At 45.4% G+C, this 18969-nt stretch overlaps 1 protein-coding gene across 2 annotated transcripts in view; it reads left to right on the top strand.

Moving 5' to 3' along the window:
- Positions 1-249: 249 nt before the first annotated feature.
- The window catches only part of LOC307238623 (netrin-G1-like), an 82141-nt gene continuing 63421 nt past the window's right edge, over positions 250-18969 (top strand). For both annotated transcript variants that reach the window (XM_080011685.1, XM_080011684.1), the window contains exons 1-2: positions 250-618; positions 8400-9059. In XM_080011685.1, coding sequence (XP_079867811.1) covers positions 8811-9059 — 249 coding nt within the window. In that variant the 5' untranslated portion in view covers positions 250-618; positions 8400-8810. The remainder of the gene's footprint in view (positions 619-8399; positions 9060-18969) is intronic.

Here is an 18969-nt window from a genome sequence, read left to right as displayed (position 1 = left end):
CTCACCAGTCAGAGTTGATTGAGGATATTTTTCCACTTCTTCTTGTTGGGTCCTCGAGTTTCTCTAGGACCCTGCGGAGCTCTGGCCGCGGAGCCGGACGCGCGGAGTCTCCAGATCCGCTCGACTCGCTCCTCGAACGGGGCTGAGTGAGAAGCGCAGAAAACCCCAAACCGTCCGCTTGCGTGGCGGGTTGGAGGAGATCTGCGGTGCCTCGGACCCCGCGTGTTGATCCACTTTGGGTGTGTTCCCGTTCCCCTTCTTCCTATTGTCTTCGGGACCCCCGGTAGTTCTCCCGGGGGCTGATCTGAGAGCAGCAGTAGCAGCGACGCGTTAAGTTGAAAAACCAATACAGGCTGTTTTTTGGGGGTATTTTTTTTGGGCGAACCGAGCGCCTTGGGGAGCTCCGCGCGCGTAAAGGGGAGTTGTAGTGGTTTGGACTGGAGGAATGAGGCGTTTTACGCATAACTCGAAAGTTAAAAAACTAACAACTTCACATGCTCTTCACCCGAAAAGGACTGAGTGCGTAATACAGAGGAAGACGCGTTCCCGGTGGCTGGAAGGGACTTGTTGAATTGGTCACCTCGTTCCAGGAGCGCGTAATTTTTATTTTTTCCAAGTGTGAGTATTCTGGTTTTTACTTTCAATAATGCGCAGCCTATTGTACATTTTCTTGTTTTATTTATTTATGTATGTGGGCGGGGGGGGCGTCCAGTATGGGTCCTGCAGAGATCAGTGTCCCAAATAAGATATCACAGAAATGCCATTTTTCAGTCCGAGATGTCGTTGACTTGTGGAGAATTGGTCCCATAGTTACCCCGGAGTGTACGGTGTGCTCCTCAAGAGATTGAAAAGGTAAAAGGTGTATTCCACCAAGCGTTGATGGAAAAAAAAAACCAAAAACCAAACAAACAAAATAAAAAAAAAAAACAGGTGCACACTTTCTCCAGGTTTCGTGCAGTCTGACCACTTGGACCTGTTGCGCAGCAGGTCAAGGCGTGCCCCTGCGCAAAATGTGACCCAGTAAAATGACGTTTTCCAGCACGAACCAGCTCCCTCAGTGAAAAAGTTCTGGAACGCGCATCTGCTTGTGTCGCGTTAACGTTGAGCCGCGGTGGGCGAATGGCACCGGGAACTGTCAAAGCCTCACGAACGCAACGTCAGGACGAGCCGTCCCTCTCGCCTCACGTCCCTCCATTTTAGAAGGACGAACCCCCACGCGCTTCATTTCTGCTTTTTTATTTTGATTTTTTTCATTCAAGTAAAATAACTTTTTAATTATTCATGGTGGCAGATCTCATATATGACGGCGCTATAGACTCGGGCGCCCCTTCCCAACCACCTCAGCTTCATCTCAAGGATAAGGAGAAGGGGTTTTTATTTATTTTTTCTTTTTTTCTTTCCTGTTTTTTCCCTGTAGCACCCTTGGTGCTGGAAAATCTGATGATAGGATTCCCACACAGCCCACAAGCACCCCAGGTTAGAAGTTCGTGCCCTGGACATTAATTGCGTGCGTTAATTTCAGCGAGGGAGAGGGAGAGAGAGAGAGAGAGATTCGATGAGATGAGATTCAACAAATACAAACATTTTTGTGCACTGTTCCTCACCATTGTCAATTTTTTTCTATTTGAATAATTGTCCTTTTTTCCCCCACGTATGAAAATGTATGATTATAATAATAATCATCATCATCATAATAAAAATAATAAAAAATAAAATAATAATAATAATTCTTCTTCTTATTATTATTATTACTATTATTATGGTTGTCTTTCATGTTGTTATTTATTATCAGAAATATTTATTTATTATATTGTATTTATTATGATTTTATCATGTATTATTGTCGTGTAGAGATGTTTTGTTATGCTTTGGCAATGTTCCTGTCATGCCAATGAAGCTAATTTGAACTGGATTTCGAGAGCGAGACAAAGAGAATGAATGAAAGACAGACAGGGGGGAGGGTGAATCGGATAAAGAACGATATTACACAAGAATAAATGGAGATGCATAGAAAGAAAGGGAGAGATAGAGATGGAGAGATAGTCACACACATGCACGCACAAACACACACAGACACACACACGAGCACACACGCACAAACACACACACACACACACACACACACACACGCACGTGCCTGCCAACCCAGTCCAGGTGTGCGCGCCACTGGATCCCACTGTGTCCGGTGTGGGAACCAGCAGAGCGATGGGAGATTAAACTGGTTTTATTGTCGCTCTCCTCCACAGGGCATTGGCCTGTTCAAATTATGGGATGGATCTTGAATGAGCTGTTGGCAGTAAAACACAGCGGGGAGTTTTAATACACACAGTCTGACAAACCACTTCAGAGGTAAAATGAAGCCTCTTGTAAGGTCCCCCAAATGCATTTTTATCCATTTCATGATCCCTGCAGCTGTGATTGATGATGAAACTGCGATTTATAACATTTTGTTTCTGCCTTTCATCCCCCAAACTAACATTCCCAAACTAAAGGATGGAACAAGATAAAAACCTGTGGTATTTTGACTGATATTACTGAAGAACAGAATATCAAGTTGTGATGTAGATCTTTCATTTGATTTGGGTGTGTGGAGGTGAAACACTTGGAGACTTGAACAAATGTTTTAAATTTACATAGATGGAAATGAGATGGACTATTTGACAAAATATAAAATATACATTTTAATATCATTAAAATCTTTGTATACTTTTTTTCCTAGTAAAATACATATTTTTTTTCCAATTTGTGTTCCCACGATCTATCTATGTACTTACCACTTACAACTTACCACTCTGCTGCTTCTATCTATCTATCTATCTATCTATCTATCTATCTATCTATCTATCTATCTATCTATCTATCTATCTATCTATCTATCTATCTATCTATCTATCTATCTATCTATCTATCTATCTATCTATTTATCTATCTATCTATTGAGCGAGCTGCAGTTGATAAGGTCTCTTATCTCTTATTCTAAAAAGAGAGGGGGGGTGGGCGGGTGGGGTACTGTGATTGCAAACATTAAAAAAAAAACGAAGTAAATAAATAATAAAAACTTTTTTTTTATTAAAATGTAAATACAGTAAAAAAAAAAAAGAATCAAACAAACACAGAGCAGAAGGTTGTGTTTTCCTGAGAGGGAGCGAGAGAGAGAGAGAGAAAGAGAGCGTGAGGAAAGAGCTGGAGAGAGCGGGTGGGAGAGCAAGGGAGAGAGGGCTACAGGGGGAGAGAAATAGAGGCAGAGTGGGGGGAGAGAGGGGGGGGGCGGGGGGGAGATAGAGGCAGGGAGAGAAAGAGAGGGAAAGACGGAGAGAGAGTAGGGGGAGGGAAAGAGAGAGAGAGGCAAAGAGAGAGAGGGAAAGAGGCAAAGAGAGGGGGAGAGAGATGGAGAGCGGCAAAGAGAGAGAAAGAGAATGAGAGAGAGGGAGAGAGAGAGCGATGTGGGTCTCAGCACCTGGACACCTCCCTCAGAGGGAGAAGGAGAACACAGACGCAAACGGCCCAGTGGGATTACTGGAATGGAATTCATCCCCTGGTGTAAATAGATGGATAGAAACTGCAGCTAGCTCAGTAGATAGATAGATAGATAGATAGATAGATAGATAGATAGATAGATAGATAGATAGATAGATAGATAGATAGATAGATAGATAGATAGATAGATAGATAGATAGATAGATAGACAGACAGACAGACAGACAGACAGACAGATAGATAGATAGATAGATAGATAGATAGATAGATAGATAGATAGATAGATAGATAGATAGACAGACAGACAGACAGACAGACAGACAGATAGATAGACAGACAGACAGACAGACAGACAGACAGACAGACAGACAGACAGACAGACAGATAGATAGATAGATAGATAGATAGATAGATAGATAGATAGAAAGGAGGTGGAGTGTGTCTCGGGCTGCCTGCAGACTGTTAAAACACTGAGCGCTCGGGGATGGAGGGCCAAGATACAAGGGAGGGAGGGAGGGAGGGAGGGAGGGGGAGGCTTCACAAGAGTCCAAAACAAGTGTGTGTGTGTGTTGGGGGGGGGGTTAACAGGGGCTGGGTAGTCGCTTTCAATCCTTTCCATCCCCCCCTCCCTCCCTCTCTCTCCTCTTTTCTCTTCCTCCCTCCCTCCTCTGTCTTTCACTCTCCCACCTCCTTTCTCTCCCTCCCTCCCTCCCCCCAATACATGAGTTAAAGACGTTTTTAAAACCCAACTCTTTCTGCCTCTCCTTCCCTCTCTCCCTCCCTCCCTCTCCTCCCTTCTCTCCCTCACTCACCCCCCCCCCTTCTAGCCCCCTCTCTCTCTTCCTCCCTCTCCCTCCATCGCTCTCTCTCCCTCTCTCTCTCTCTCCCTCCCTCTCTCCTTCTCTTTCCTTCCCTTCCTCTCTCTCTCCTCCCTCTTCCACCCCCTCTCGCTCTAGCCTTCCCTCTCCTCCCACTCTCTCTCTTTTTTCCTCCCTCCCTCTCCTCTGCTCTCCCTCCCTTTCTCCCTCAATCTTTCCCTCTCTCACCCTCCCTGCCCCCCCCCCTCTCCCTCCCTCCCTCCCTCGTTCCCTCCCTCTCTCTTCTGCAGTATGACCATGCTCTCTCTACACCTGGAGAAGCCACTAGATGTTGATGACTTTCCGTGTAGAACGGTTTCTTTTCATTGAAATGACAATATCGCAAAATCTGCCGTTCGTCAGGGTTTTGAGGGAACTGAGCAATGTCAGGAAAACAAAAACAAACGAAAAGCCCATGACATCACCTTGAGTGTTGTTTAAATATTCTGATATACTCTCGTCAACTTTGTTCGTCGCATCCCTGTCCATGTGGGAAACATCTGCAGGATGACTGTTTCATTCTTTTTTACATTAGTGTGTGTGTGTGTGCGTGTGTGTGTGTGTGTGTGTGTTAGTGTTTAGGATTATGTACCTTGCCATTTTTCAGATTCATATTCATAATTTTTGTTCCCTTTTAGCTTTACATTCATTGCTCACCAGTAGCTTTCTTTATTGCCACATTGGTTTTTGTTTACTGTCGTTAGTTGTTAGTTTCATTGTATATTTTTCACATTTGTCCATCCTCTCGTTGACTTTGAGAGCGATTTCATGTTGTTCCATTTCTATTCTTATTAGGGTGTGTTGCACCAACAAGGATCACGTTTAACTGGATGAAACGGTTTATATATTACTCCTGTCTAAACCGAGTTTAGAGTTTGGTGCAAGTTAATGAATTTATTTCTATTATTTATTGATTTAATGTTGCTCCAAAACTTTGAATGTTATTTGTAACCCGGTTGTTAATGTGATTGATGTTTAAATCTTAGTTTCATCCATTCATTCATTTCGCCGTCTATCCATCCCTCCACGAAACACCGTTATGTCCATAGACTGACATGCATTTTGATTAGATTTGACGGACGTGCTCGGCGGGAGGAACTCCACCTCCCATTCCTGTTATCAGACGTGTAATTGGCCTCTTCTGAGGTGTCCGCCCGATTGATTGACGTTTTCACATTTACAGAGTCAAATTCCTGAACTCTTTTTAGTTTTTACCCTTACATTTGCGTCCTTTTCGCCCCCTTTACGTTTCCCCCAGCCTCGCCGACCTGGAGAGGTGTCAAATCAAGTCTTCCATCCGTGCCTCCTGACACGGCTCGTTTTGACGGCTCTGGCTGGCGGCGGTGAATTACAGGTCTGCGGCGCAGACATTTTTATTTAGTTTAGACGAACATCTACTTTCATTACAGTCGCTGTATTTAAGCCGTCTCAGCCCTCTGGACATTCGGTGAAACGGTGTGTGTTCGTTTGGCGAAGGTACCTCGGACGCCGCTTGAATAATTCAAACTATACGCTTCTAGCCAAACCCTAACGAGACGGTTCGAGCTCTGAAAACTAACCCTAACCCTAACTCAGTGTCTCAGCAACTTCATCTTCCAAGCGCTGCTGTGTTGCATTTCTAATTTAATTATTTATCTGCTCATAAGTTTTAATGGTTCTTACTACTGGGGTCTTGTATTAAGGAAAAACATTTAAGCTAGTTTAAGTTAAATTCCCTTACTTCTGAATTTCTTCCGCACTGGTATTGAATGAGGTATTGAGTAAGTCCTAATCCAAACCCTATCAACACTGATCACTGTGGGATGCTCCAGGGATGTTAAGTGTCATATTCTGTCTCGAGTTGTAGTGAAAGGGTTTTACCTCAAGCCCTTCCATTTAAAGAAATGACTCGCTTCGTTCAGAGTCCTGGCTGATTTAAAAACCCTTAATTCTCAACTTCTGTATTGGTATTGAATGAAATAGAATCCAAACCCTGTAGGGTTCACGTAATCCTAGCCTAACCTTACTCCGAAGCCAAACCCAACCGACAGTGGTGACTGGTGGTACGGGGCAACTGGCATGAGTGTGGAACTGTTGAATGGGGGGCTGCTACAGGCAGGCGGAGTGTGAAATCATGCCTCCAGTGGCAGTGAAGAGGTGTTCCACCACGTCCCTCCATTTCTTTTTTTTTTTCTTTGAAGTACTTGGTCCGTTCAGGGTCATAGTGAATGAAATCCCCTTATGTCTCAACTTCTTCTGTATTGGTTTTGAGATAAAGTCACAATCCTGCAGCGTCACCCTAACCCTAGTCTCATCAATCACAACCTCGTGGTAGTGGCGCTGAAATGTGTGTAAATGGGGCGTTTCACTTTCTCTCGCTTCTCATATGTTTCGACCAATCATGTTGCTGGGGGGCAGGGATCCGTTAGCACGCGTGACACGGAAGGAGTCCCTACTGGACACAACCTGACCAGCAGAACCAGAAGAAGAACATCCAACACAAACTTGGCCAGCACTGATAAACGGAGCTTTTCCCGTAGCTAAAATATCCTGTCTCCGGAGACAGGATATTTTAGCTACGGGAAAAGCTCCAACATTCCCAGACAAAGTTTCCGTCAAGGTCTCCAATCGCCCACGCCGTGTAGACTGGCCACTGCAGAAATACACTCATTAAAAAATCCTCATCTGTCAGCTCCATCTTGCACTCGCAAGGGAGTTTCTCTTCAGTATGATGTCTATGATGTATGATGTATGATGGAAGGGCTTTCCCCCAGAAGTCCTTTTTTGAAAAGCACGGCTGGGTTCTGAGGATCAACCTAACCCTAACCCTAACCCTGCCAACAGCACTACTTGTTCAGTTGAGGGTCATCGTTAAATGATGTCCTTCAAATTCCCCTTCCTGTCGTCCTGCTGCTCGTCCCCAGCAAAACATGGCAGCTCGGGTACAGAGTGGGAACATTGGAGGAACCAAGGTGTTTCTGTTAATCCCAGAGAAGCCATGGAGGGAGGCTGAGATACAGAGCAGCTTTTGTGCTTTTGTGGTTTAATAAGAATTGAATATCAACAAACCGGTGGAGCGTACGGCGCTGACGACATGTTGGAAAGGCCATATCTCCCAGTTCCTATGGATAGTGCCGCATGACTTCATGCAATTTCACATCAAAATTCCACAGATAAACCGTCTTATTTGCTTGGAGTGTAGCCTACAAGCCACAAGCCATCCGGGGCCGAAAACTGATTTATTTTTCAATAGATTCTTTCTGAGTTGAATCATTGTTTTTAATGTTTCCTTCCTAGCCTCCCCCCCCGCCAAACTAACATTACTAAACCGGTTGCAACAACTGAAACAAAAGTTAATACTGTACTTCTGTCCATGGACTCGATAAGGAGAATGAAGAAATGGTGAAAAGCAGGCCAAAAAGTGATTTACAGTGGATCCAACGCCGCGTTTCTTTTCCCGGAATCGTTTAAGGCTTTTCGTTTCCGTGCCTCAAACCCTGTTGAAACCCTGGGTCCACTGCGGCACTTCCCACTCAGTCCACAGTAACTTAAATCTCCCTCTTGGTGTCATTACCTTGTAGGAGGCAGGTGTTCCAAAGTGCCCCATTTTCACCCGGACACGGATATGGCCCGGGCAAACAGCTGGTTCTCCGATGCCCCGGACAACCTGACTGATGGCTGGTGATTGCTCTGAGCCCCATCCGTTTTTATCTCGGCGTTTCCGCATTCCAACGGCTCTGGAATCACGGGCGGGAGGGCGGTGTGGACCCACAAACACAGAAAATTAAATCCACCTTCAAGGAAATACCGACAGCAAAAGCAATACCTTGACGTGGTGAAATAGGCCTAACCGTATGAGAATCAAATGGAGATCAGACAAGCCACATTCGAATTGCATAGAATGTTTTTTAGGCAGTCTCTTTATTATAGGTTAGGTATACAGAATATACTAAGAATATAGTTATTTTGCACATTTTTGTCACCATCTCTAAAACAAAACATCCCCCACTCTGATCGCCCCGGTTGGTTATCTTTGCCAATCTTTGATATTAGCCGTTATGATCATTATCTCCCTCTGTTCTGCAGGACACCGCCTGTCGTGGTGGAGGAAGAAAGTGAAAGATGAACCATGACTGACTGACGGAAGGAAGATCAACCTGAAATATGTGAAATGTGGTGACCGCAGGCCTGAGGACGACTGAGGACTGAGCAGAAGCGAGGAGATCCGAGGTGTCACGGCCGTCCGTTGACCTTCTCCATCAACACCCTCCCGAAAAAGAGATAACTGACAAGCGTCGGTCACGCAAGAAAATAAACTCTGAGTGGGAGATAGAAGTAGCGCCGACGGCTGCGGACGCCAGATCAGAAGCAAAATGTCGGAACAATTCCGGGATGCTCCATCGCGAGTTTTAAAGCCAGGGTTATTGTAGAGCAGTCATCAGTCAGTCGTCCAAAGCAAAATTATAAAGGGAACAAGGCAATCAAGATCCGCCCAAAATGAAGTTGGGGATGCTGTGGCTGGCATTGCTGGGCCTGTGGGCCACGGCCGCCCACGGTATGCAGCACTACCCGGCGGCGTGGGGACACTACGACGTGTGCAAGTCCCAGATCTACACGGAGGAAGGCCTGGCCTGGGACTACATGGCCTGCCAGCCCGAGGCCACCGACATGACCCAGTACCTGAGGGTCAGCCTGGAACCGCCCAACGTCACCTGCGGGGACCCGCCCGAGACCTACTGCGCTCTGGTTAGTCCTCCCAGTCCGTCCCCCCCGTCCGTCCGCCCTTCCATCCATCCTCCCCTCCATTCCTCCTCCCGTCCGACCATCCCCCGGTCTGTCTGTCCCCCGGTCCGTTCGTTCCCCAGTCTGACCGTCAGTCCATCAGTCCCACGGTCTGTCCGTCCCGCAGTCCATCCGTCCTTCCATCCATCCTCCACTCCATTCCTCCTCCAGTCCGACCATCCTCTAGTCTGTCTGTCCCCCGGTCCGTTTGTTCCCCAGTCTGACCATCAGTCCATCCCCTGGTCCGTCAAACCCACCAATCCGTCCACCCCTCGGCCTTTTCCCCCTCATTCCGTCCATCCCCCAGTCCGTCGATCTGTCCCCAGTTCGACCCCGAGACCAACCCCATTGATGGAGACGGATGAGGGGGAATCGCCAGGTCAGGGGTGTAGGGTGCATCATGTGTCCACGGCAACAGTCTTTTCCCTGCTGTGGAGAGATTAATGGACACCTTCACCACGGCCAAGTGTGGAAGTGTTCATACGCGCACACACACATACACACACACACACACAAACACACAGGTATAGATGGTTTATAGGGACATCTGAAAAACCCTTTAGACTTGAAATGTTGACTTAAAACAGCAATATACCATTTTGTTAATCAGGAGAGTAAATTACAGCAAGAGATGCAGAGAAAATACACACACACACACACACACACAAATACACACACATAAATACACACACACACACACACACGCACACGCACACACACACACACACACACAACTACACACACACCTGTCCTGGAAGATTTCAATTTCCCGGACAGATGGGAGAGATTCCAGTAGAATATTATCTGTGATTATTGAGCTTAAAAACAATTGATAAGCAGTCGATATAGAGAATGACATCATCAAGGCATGAAGCTGTCTAATATATTTTTTTAGAATATTCAAAATAAAATTAGTCCCGTCAGTAAATGCCAAAATAAGAATAAATAAATAAATATTACCAATATTACTACTTGAAATCAACATCCGTTTGTGAACAATAAGTAACCAGTGCAGCTGCTTTAATTAACATTTACTGCACACAGCTAGTGACGATGAGTATCAACTGTGTCCATACCTCCACCGGCCCCCATCACCGCATAGTTACTAACTAGTCTTGTTTAATTCCATAGCAAGCAGAGTTTCCGTGAGAAAAAATTGATGCCGGTCAAGGTGGTCTGGAAGATTTCAAGTTGCCGGACAAATGGGAGCGATTCCGGTCAAATATTATCTGTGTTTATTGAGCTTGAAAACAATTGATTAGCAGTCTACATAGAGAATGACATCATCAAGGCATGAAGCCGTTATTACAGCCATTTTAAAAATAAATAAATACAACTTACAAATATTACTACTTGAAATCAAATAATTTCCATTTGTGAACAACAAGTATCAAGTGCAGCTGCTTTATTTATCATTTCACAAAAATAACATTTTGATCAAATCAAAAACAGAATAAATATGGCAAGTAGGTCTGAGTAAATAATAAAGTTTGTGGTGTTCGTCAGGATGTCTCGTCAACATTTTTTACAACTTAATGAATATTTACCGTCTGCTTTCGGTCGGAACTTAAATATCCCAAATAACTATGGATGTGTGTGTCCCAACCACACATCATGTTTCTGCTTCTCTTCTGGATGCTCCGCTCCGTGTCTACTGAGTAAGAGCAACCTGTTCACCAGGGAGGGGGCGGGGCTTAGTTCTATATCGACAAACGCGATTGGTCAGAGGTGAAGCTTTCAGATCAGCTTTAGAACGTCCAAACTGATTGGCTTCCCGTTGCAACTTGCCAAGCGCAGAAATGAACAGATCTGCAGACTTTTTTTAATGTAAATGATCCACCCAGCACTAATTCAAGTTGTGCCTGGAGAGAATTATTTTCACCGGACATTATGACCGAAGAGATTTACAAATGTCGGACTTCAACAGATTTTCCCGGTCCAAAACCGGCAATTACCGGATTACAGAAACGCTGGATCAGATAAACATTGATATTATACTGATACTATTACACACACACACACACACGCACACACACGCACACACACACACACACACACACACACACACACACACACACACACACACACACACACACACACACACACACACACACACACGCACTATCGTAGGTTTTAAGGCTTCAAGCCACAATTCAACACAGGAGCACTTACAGACGTACAGACAGACACTAGACACACACACAATCACACAAACACACATATGAACATGCAGTTTGGGGGCACATTCCAGAACAAAGGCACGCTTAGATCAACACGCTTACACACACACACACACATACACAAAAAATAAAATAAACATGAAAAAGGAAAAATCAGGCCAGCCCAGAGAGAATATCATTACTTGAGTGGTACAGTGAGTGTACTGGTAGTGCATTCACGGAGTCTTTGTATTGCGTGCGTGCGCCGCGTTTCATCGGCCGTTATCAGCCGCTAACCGGCGGTTCAACCCCAGGTTGCGTTTGTTTGTACACATAATCAAAGGGAAAAGAAAAAGACGAAGCGAGACGCCCAGAGGCTCCGCTTACACCGGCGCCGAAGCCAAAGCGCTTCATTAAGCGGCACCGCGACCTGCTGAGAGCGGCCGCCGGTAAATATTTACAAATGAAAACGGGTGTTCTGAGGAAAGAAATGGGAAGGGGTTTGTATTCTCCGGGCTGCAGATGGTGTGGAGACAATGATAACAACAAAAGGGGTATGGGGCGTCTGTGAAGAGATCTATCATAACTAACAAATGTAAAAGGTATATATATATACAGGTGTATATATATATATATATACAGTATATATAATACCTGGAGCTGCCATACATAGGGCGTAGGAGAGGCAAAAATCAGGAGGAAAGAGGGAGTCGTGGAATTGGGTCGCTGTTGTATTTGGCTATTTTATAAGACAAATTCTTATTTCAATACGAGACCTCGTTTGACCTATTTTGTTTTTTTCCAGGCTCGTTAGTGATGAGAAGTCTGGCTCTTTTATTGGAGATTTGTGTCTTGAGAGTGACTCAGTGACCCGTTTTCAGACTCTTTGTTCGTTTGATCCGGGGTCGGAAGGGTCGGTTCGGGCCGAGGTTGTGAATGGAATCGTCTCGAGGATCGTTTCATTCCGTCAAAATCATTTATTTTGGTGGAATGGAAAGTGTAAATCAGTCACATTCGGTTTGAATCATGCCGAATGCAGCCTTTTTCCAACATAAATGTAATTAAATCAGTAATTATTTGAGTCGAGGCACAGTTCAGCCCGTGTGCCTGGCCGCAGTTGGCAGCCGATGAACAAATCTTTTGGCGGAGTGACTCGCGACTCCCCGGTCATTTAAAATAAATTGTTCGCTATGAACGAATCGTTCGCAAGTCTTGCACTACACTTCACTCAGGCTCATTAGAATCATGGTTTCAAAGGGTTGTGTCATTTCTCCAAACCCTTTTTTGCTTATAAAGCTGTCCGAAATAAGCCCTCCACCCCTTAGGAATCCGCTAAAATGGACGGTAATAGTGCTCTCACCGTTTGAATGAAGCGGCTTAAAGAGTTTTCTATTACGTACCGCACATTAAAATACATTCAATCCGCTACACATTAAACCAATTTCAACACTCTCGAATGGGAAGGGCTCTTTAAGATCTGCACGGCGATTCCCGTTCCTCGGCTCAAAAACCTCTTTCCTCTCGTGCCGTGACAGTTTTTCCAAACAAGACTTTTGTTTAGAAGGCGCCCGCCCCTTTTTCGGGCCGTAGCTGACAGGTACTAAGGGGCCATCAGCGTCCGGATGATCAAGAAGAAGAGGAGCGCGCCTTCAAAAGAAGTGTTGTCTGTTTGGTTCTGGTCTGACACCGGTGACCTTATCCGCCGCCGCCGCCGGAGAGACTCGGAGGGGAGACAGGCGAGCATGCAAATGAGCTCCCTCAGCCAATCGCTAAGCTTTAATCAGTCTCCCCCCTCGAGTCGGTGAGCCTCGTCGCGGCTGGTCGGAAAATCCTCCGCCGCCCCCGGGCTTATGATTTCCATCTCTATCTGTCCGTCTGTCTGTTCGGCAACCGAGGCCGCTTTCCGTCCGTTTCTAAAGGCGCCGCCGTGGGTCTAGGAAACGCCGTGTTAGTCGTTTTAATGACGACAAAGTAATCTGCGTCTTGATTATTCAATTCAAGTCTATTTTAGTGCCCAGCGGTGATGAAAAAGTTTGGGGGTTTTTGGGGGGTTTTTTTTGGAGACGGGGCTCTTCATGAGTGGAAAAAAAGTTCAAATTCTCCGACTCTTCGTACTTTCGTTTCAGTTGGGAGAAGTGAATCAAGTCTTAACGAGGTGAGTCGCGAAGGAACGACTCTCTTGCCGGAGTGACTCCCCGACTCCTAAGTCATTAAACAGATTTGTTTCCCTACGAAGGAATGCAGTAAAGGATGAATAGTTGGGCTCTTTTTGGGACATTTGGCTCTTTACGAGCGACTCAATAAGACAATATTTGTTCAATTTTCCTACCGATTCAGCTCTGGTTTGCAACTCTTGGTGCAGTGACGCCCGACTCCTGAGTCAATTAGTCGATTAGTTCAGTACGAACGAATTGTTCGCAAGCGATCTCGCATCACTAGAGTGCAGTATGTTTTTTGGCTGCTTCTTCTTCCTCTCCCATTTCGCCGCTTCCTCCCGAGCGTCTGGAAACGAGCAGGAGAAGCCGACGCGGGTCCCCGTGTCGGGGGCCAGGTGTTCTGCATCGGGGAGTTAGCCCTGTTCTGCTTTTTTTTATTTTTAGCCGCAGCGCTTCAGGGGTTCCTCGCCACGTGTCGGCTCTGAGCCCTTTTCCTCCCGCGGTGCACCGCGGCTCTGTCACTCACCATGGCACCGCATGGCTTTAAGGTCTTTGTTACAGACAATTTGCAACAAATAGAAAATGCTCCGGTGTCACAAACAGTCGTTTTGCAATGCGCGTTCGCTTTGCAAGATATGGAACATACTTTTTAGTTCCACTTCCAGGTGTAAATCATGGACGCGAACAGAGTTTCAATCTTGCATTTTTTTTTTCTCCATAGAGATTCATACAATGCAAAACAGATGAGCACTTGTTTTCTGACTTGCTGTAGTGTCAATCACTTCGGCAGTGTGTAGATTAAATGACCCTTCCCCTCGGAACAGGTTGTTTCATAAGCTCATACCAGAGAAGAGGTTTCATTTCCATGCAATTAATTTCTTCTCGGCGGGGAATTGAGACGCATTGTTTAAAAACTGTGGCGTAAAGGGCACGGACATAACAAACATAGACAGGCATCGAGCAGAGGGATAGGTTTGGTGTTTTTTCAACCTGGGTCTTATTAAAATTTTGGCAAACCATCATTTGTTACGGGCACATTAGATTCAATTCATTTCAGATCTTTCGGAGTCCCCATCACAAAGGTCAATTACAACAAATCCAGATAAAACAAATAATAGACAACCATAACATTACATTAATAATTCAATGAAGGAATGAAATGAGTGACAAAAACAATTATTAGAAAAACAATCAAAAGCAATGGCGGAGCACGCATGGAAGCACTGCAGGTGAGTTGAGGATATGTGTTTAAGAGACCTGGAGCCTGAGGATGAATTGGAGCTTGTTCCATGTGTAGAGGTACACGGTGGAGGGCCAGATCAGATTAGATTCAAAATAGTTTTCAGCAGGGTACTTCCTGGCGGTTTCCATGAACACGGCATGAGGGTTACTGGCTGAAGAAGGCTGATGAGATAAGAAGGTAATTGTTGTAATGTAATGCCGAAAAGGGAGACATATCATTTTGATTCACTGTGGTAAAGGGGGTCAAGGGCTTTTAAGATTGAGGATGAGGTATGGATAAACAGTATTTATATTATATTATATATATATATATGTATATATATATACGGTTTTATATATATATATGGAAATGAGCAGGAGAATATATATATATGTATATATATTAAGTAAACAGCATATATATAATATATATATACAACAGTATACTATATATATATATATATATATATATATATATATATATATATATATATATATATACTACATTTCCCTAATCAATAATTGGCACAAAGGTTCATAGTACAAGCTCGCCAGCACTCTGCTGCATCTTCTCACTGTGTTGAGATGAATACTTATGGGGCAAACGATTAAAAATAATGGGGCTTAAAAATAAACCATTCATCTCCCAGTGGAAAACAGGAAGACTCACGTTATACTCCGACCTGTCTCTAGTACATCCAGAGTGTATCGTGGGCTCCAGCAGTTGCCAGGAGGAACAGGTGCAACTTTCGGTTTCTAGTCTCTTACGTTGGCGCGGATGTAACCAAAATAGATAATTTGCAGAAGTGCAAATGAGTGAATGAAAACCCCTGAAGGACCTGATAAAATGGACAGTTTCAACAGAGCATTCTTTTTATTCTGAGTATATAGTATATGAAAAGGAGAAAAGGACATTTCATGTTTTGGGGGTTTTTTTTACGGCGTAAACGTTTGCCCCGTTGAACTGCATTAAGGACAGTGAGAAGCTGCAAAAGAGTGGTTCTCAGTCGTTGGTAGCGCTATGAGCAGTTAAAAACATCCACTACCGAGGTGACCTTGAGCAAAGACCTTGACCCTCCCAAGTGAGCAGTGAGGATGACGGGGAAAAGGCCGCGACTCGGTCAACCCGCCGCCCGGGCTTGCGAGCGACGCTTGCTCATTCCGGCAACTCCAAGTTTAACCGTGTTGATTATTGTAATTCCTCTGAACTTTGTTCTGCTCTCTGGGTGTTGGATAAAAGGCCTCGTGGCTTGCGGCTCAGAACGCAGCCTCCCTCCCCAGGGGGGATGTTTGGAATGGGATGGGAGGATGAGACGGGACTGGAGCTCCCAGTAAAGCTCCCGCTCGGAGACGGGCGCTCTATTGACGGTTGTTGAAACAGACTTATCCGTGTTGGCAAACGACGGCAGCCATTGTGAGTCGATAGGGTTTTGCACCGCAGAAGCTTTTTCATAGTTCTTTTTCAAGACATTTTGGAGGAACACTGCAGCACTGCAGGAACTAGGAACGAGTGTAGGTCAACGCCGTTTGTAGGGACTACTTTTTAGCTTCTGCTTCAAGGCAGGTACTTTAGAGGAACCTTCAGTGACCTGAGTGCACTGTGATTGGTCCAGACGTAAGTGCACGTTGATTGGTCGGACACATGAGCCAATGCAGCGCCGGCAACCGGCATATTTAAGAATGTGTGTAAAACCGTCTTTATTTACACACAATTTATTTCTAGAACATTAACACGCCGAGTTAATCGATAGACAGGCGATGGTGTCTCCTCGGACGAAGGAGATGAGTTTTGACCGCACCGCATTCTGACCAGAACCGTGAACCCATTGTGGCGTTGAGTAGTGACGCAAGACTCGCCGACGACGGGAGTTGGGAGCCGTTCCGACAAGAGAGTGGCCGTGCATTAAAAACCACCTGAGTGACATGTACAAAGAGTCAAAATTAATCTCCTTGATGAGTGACTCGCCAAGAACCAAATCTCCAAAAGAGACGAACCTTCCGTCACTACTATTAGTTTTCACTTTCAGTGTGAAACCTCAACTTGTTCTGACGAACGCAGAGCTGCAGTTCTAGTGGAACCGACAAATTGGATTTGTTATTGCGGCCTTGCCATTTTAATCTTGCAACACAAGAGCTGGTTCCTCTTTGTTATTCACTTTTAAGTGGAATAAAAAATATTTCACACCTCAGTGGCTGGAAAACACCGCGCCTTGATGATCCCGCGCTCCTTCTTTCTTTCTTTCTTTCATTCTTTCTTTCTCCTTCTTTGTGTGAGATCCAGTCATCCGGTACATTTTGTTTGGAGACAGGGAACAGTTGGAGCGTTTAGCACTCCACCCTCCACCCCCCCCCCCCCCCCCGCCTCCCCTAAACGTCACCTCGTTGCCCTTGACTTTGTTCTGAACCGGACTGGCCCAGCACATCATGGCTTGCTCCGCCGAGCAGTGAGACACGGGGATGACACGCGACATGTCCCCAGACTCCCCCATCGCAGGGGGGAGGCAGGAGAGTCATTATTTATTCTCCCGCTCAGCCCTTTTGTCTCCTCTCTCTCTCTTTCTCTCTCTCTCTCTCTCTCTCTCTCTCTCTCTCTCTCTCTCTCTCTTTTTTTTTTTTTTTTAAATTGCCCATCCCCTGTCTTTATTTTCTGTCAAGTGATGATGCATAATACCTGGATGTGGCGCTCCTTATGAGGCTGACGGACGCAGATATTGCTCGACAGGTTCATTCTGAGAGCATTGCAAAATATACACACGCCGATGAATTATGCATGGCCGCTACATAAGAGAGAGGAAAGTCCGGCTAACACTGTACTAAGTCTTCCAGGACTCGTTTGGATTTGAATGCAGACAATGGAGCCGCACTGCCAAGCCCGTGACTGTTTTAATGCCGGGGAATTTGAAAAAGATGATTTGGAGTAATTTCCCAAAGGATGTTAAACGCATATCTGATTTTTGCCGATGGAGATGAAGAGTTTTGGAATGCAGTAAAAACACATAACATGGAATGATGGAAAATGATAGTGGTATGGTTCAGCAAGAGAATATGAAAACTAGAGGGAAAAAAACTGCTGTATTGAAAATACTGTGTTATATAATATTTATATATGTATATATATATATGTATATATATATACACACACACACACACACACCGATCAGCCACAACATTAAAATTAAACCTAATTAAACCACTTATATTGTTATATAATTATACCAATATAAGTATATATATTATATTAACCTTTTCACCAACTCTCCTTTGTGCCACCAAAACAGCTCTGGACTCCACAAGACCTCTGAAGGTGTCCTGTGGTATCTGGCACCAAGACGTTAGCAGCAGATCCTTTAAGTCCTGGAAGTTGTGCAGTGGGGCCCCCATGGATCAGGCTTGTTGCTCCAGCACATCCCACAGATGCTCGACCGGATCGGACCCTAACCCCGCCCAATCCACATGATGTAGAGGAAATGTGATTCATCAGACCAGGCCTCCTTCTTCCATTGCTCCATGGTCCAGTTCTGACGTGTCCATTGTAGGTGCTTTCAGTGGTGGACAGGGCTCCACATGGACACTCTGACCGGTCTGCGGCTACACAGCCCCATAGGCAGCAAGCTGCAATGCACTGTGTGTTCTGACACCTTTCTATCATAGCCAGAATTTATGTGGGAGTCTCGACCCACATGCACGGGTTTAGGGAGGGAGACAGAGTCGTTGGGGCAGTGCAGAGCCGACACGGCGAGGATTTTATTCATAAGGATAACACAAAGGCTCGCTGGAAAAACAGAAACATAAAATAAAAGGGATGAAAAGAGTTTGCTTCTCGCGGTCGCGCTCCGGACCGCAGGAGTTTCCGCGTCATGCGCTTCACCATCCCCACTGAAAGACAGAATAACATACAGTATATGAAAACTCAGCTGGGTCCGACCAATCAGTGGTAAATAGGCTGATTGGGCCGAACCGGTACAGCTGCGCTGCCACGGAGCTAAGCCAGCCCTGTCCCTTGCAGACATGGCTTAACCACGCCCCCTCGTCTGCCGCAATTAACCTTTACAGTCATTTGTGCTGCAGTAGCTCTTCTGTGGGATCGAACCAGACGGGCTGGACTTCAGTCCCCACGTGCATCAATGAGCCTTGGGCGCCCATGACCCTGTTCACCAGTTTACCGGTTCTCCTTCCTTGGACCACTTTTGGTAGGTACTAACCACTGCATACCGGGAACACCCCACAAGACCTGCTGTTTTGGAGATGCTCTGACCCAGTCGTCTAGACATCACAATTTGGTCCTTGTCAAAGTGGCTCAGATCCATACGCTTGACCATTTTTCCTGCTTCCAACACA

The sequence above is a fragment of the Zeus faber genome (assembly GCF_960531495.2).
Source record: "Zeus faber genome assembly, chromosome: 12".
NCBI classification, from domain to species: Eukaryota; Metazoa; Chordata; class Actinopteri; order Zeiformes; family Zeidae; genus Zeus; species Zeus faber.
Note: the sequence above shows the minus strand (reverse complement) of the source record. Positions and strands in the feature narration are given on the sequence as shown.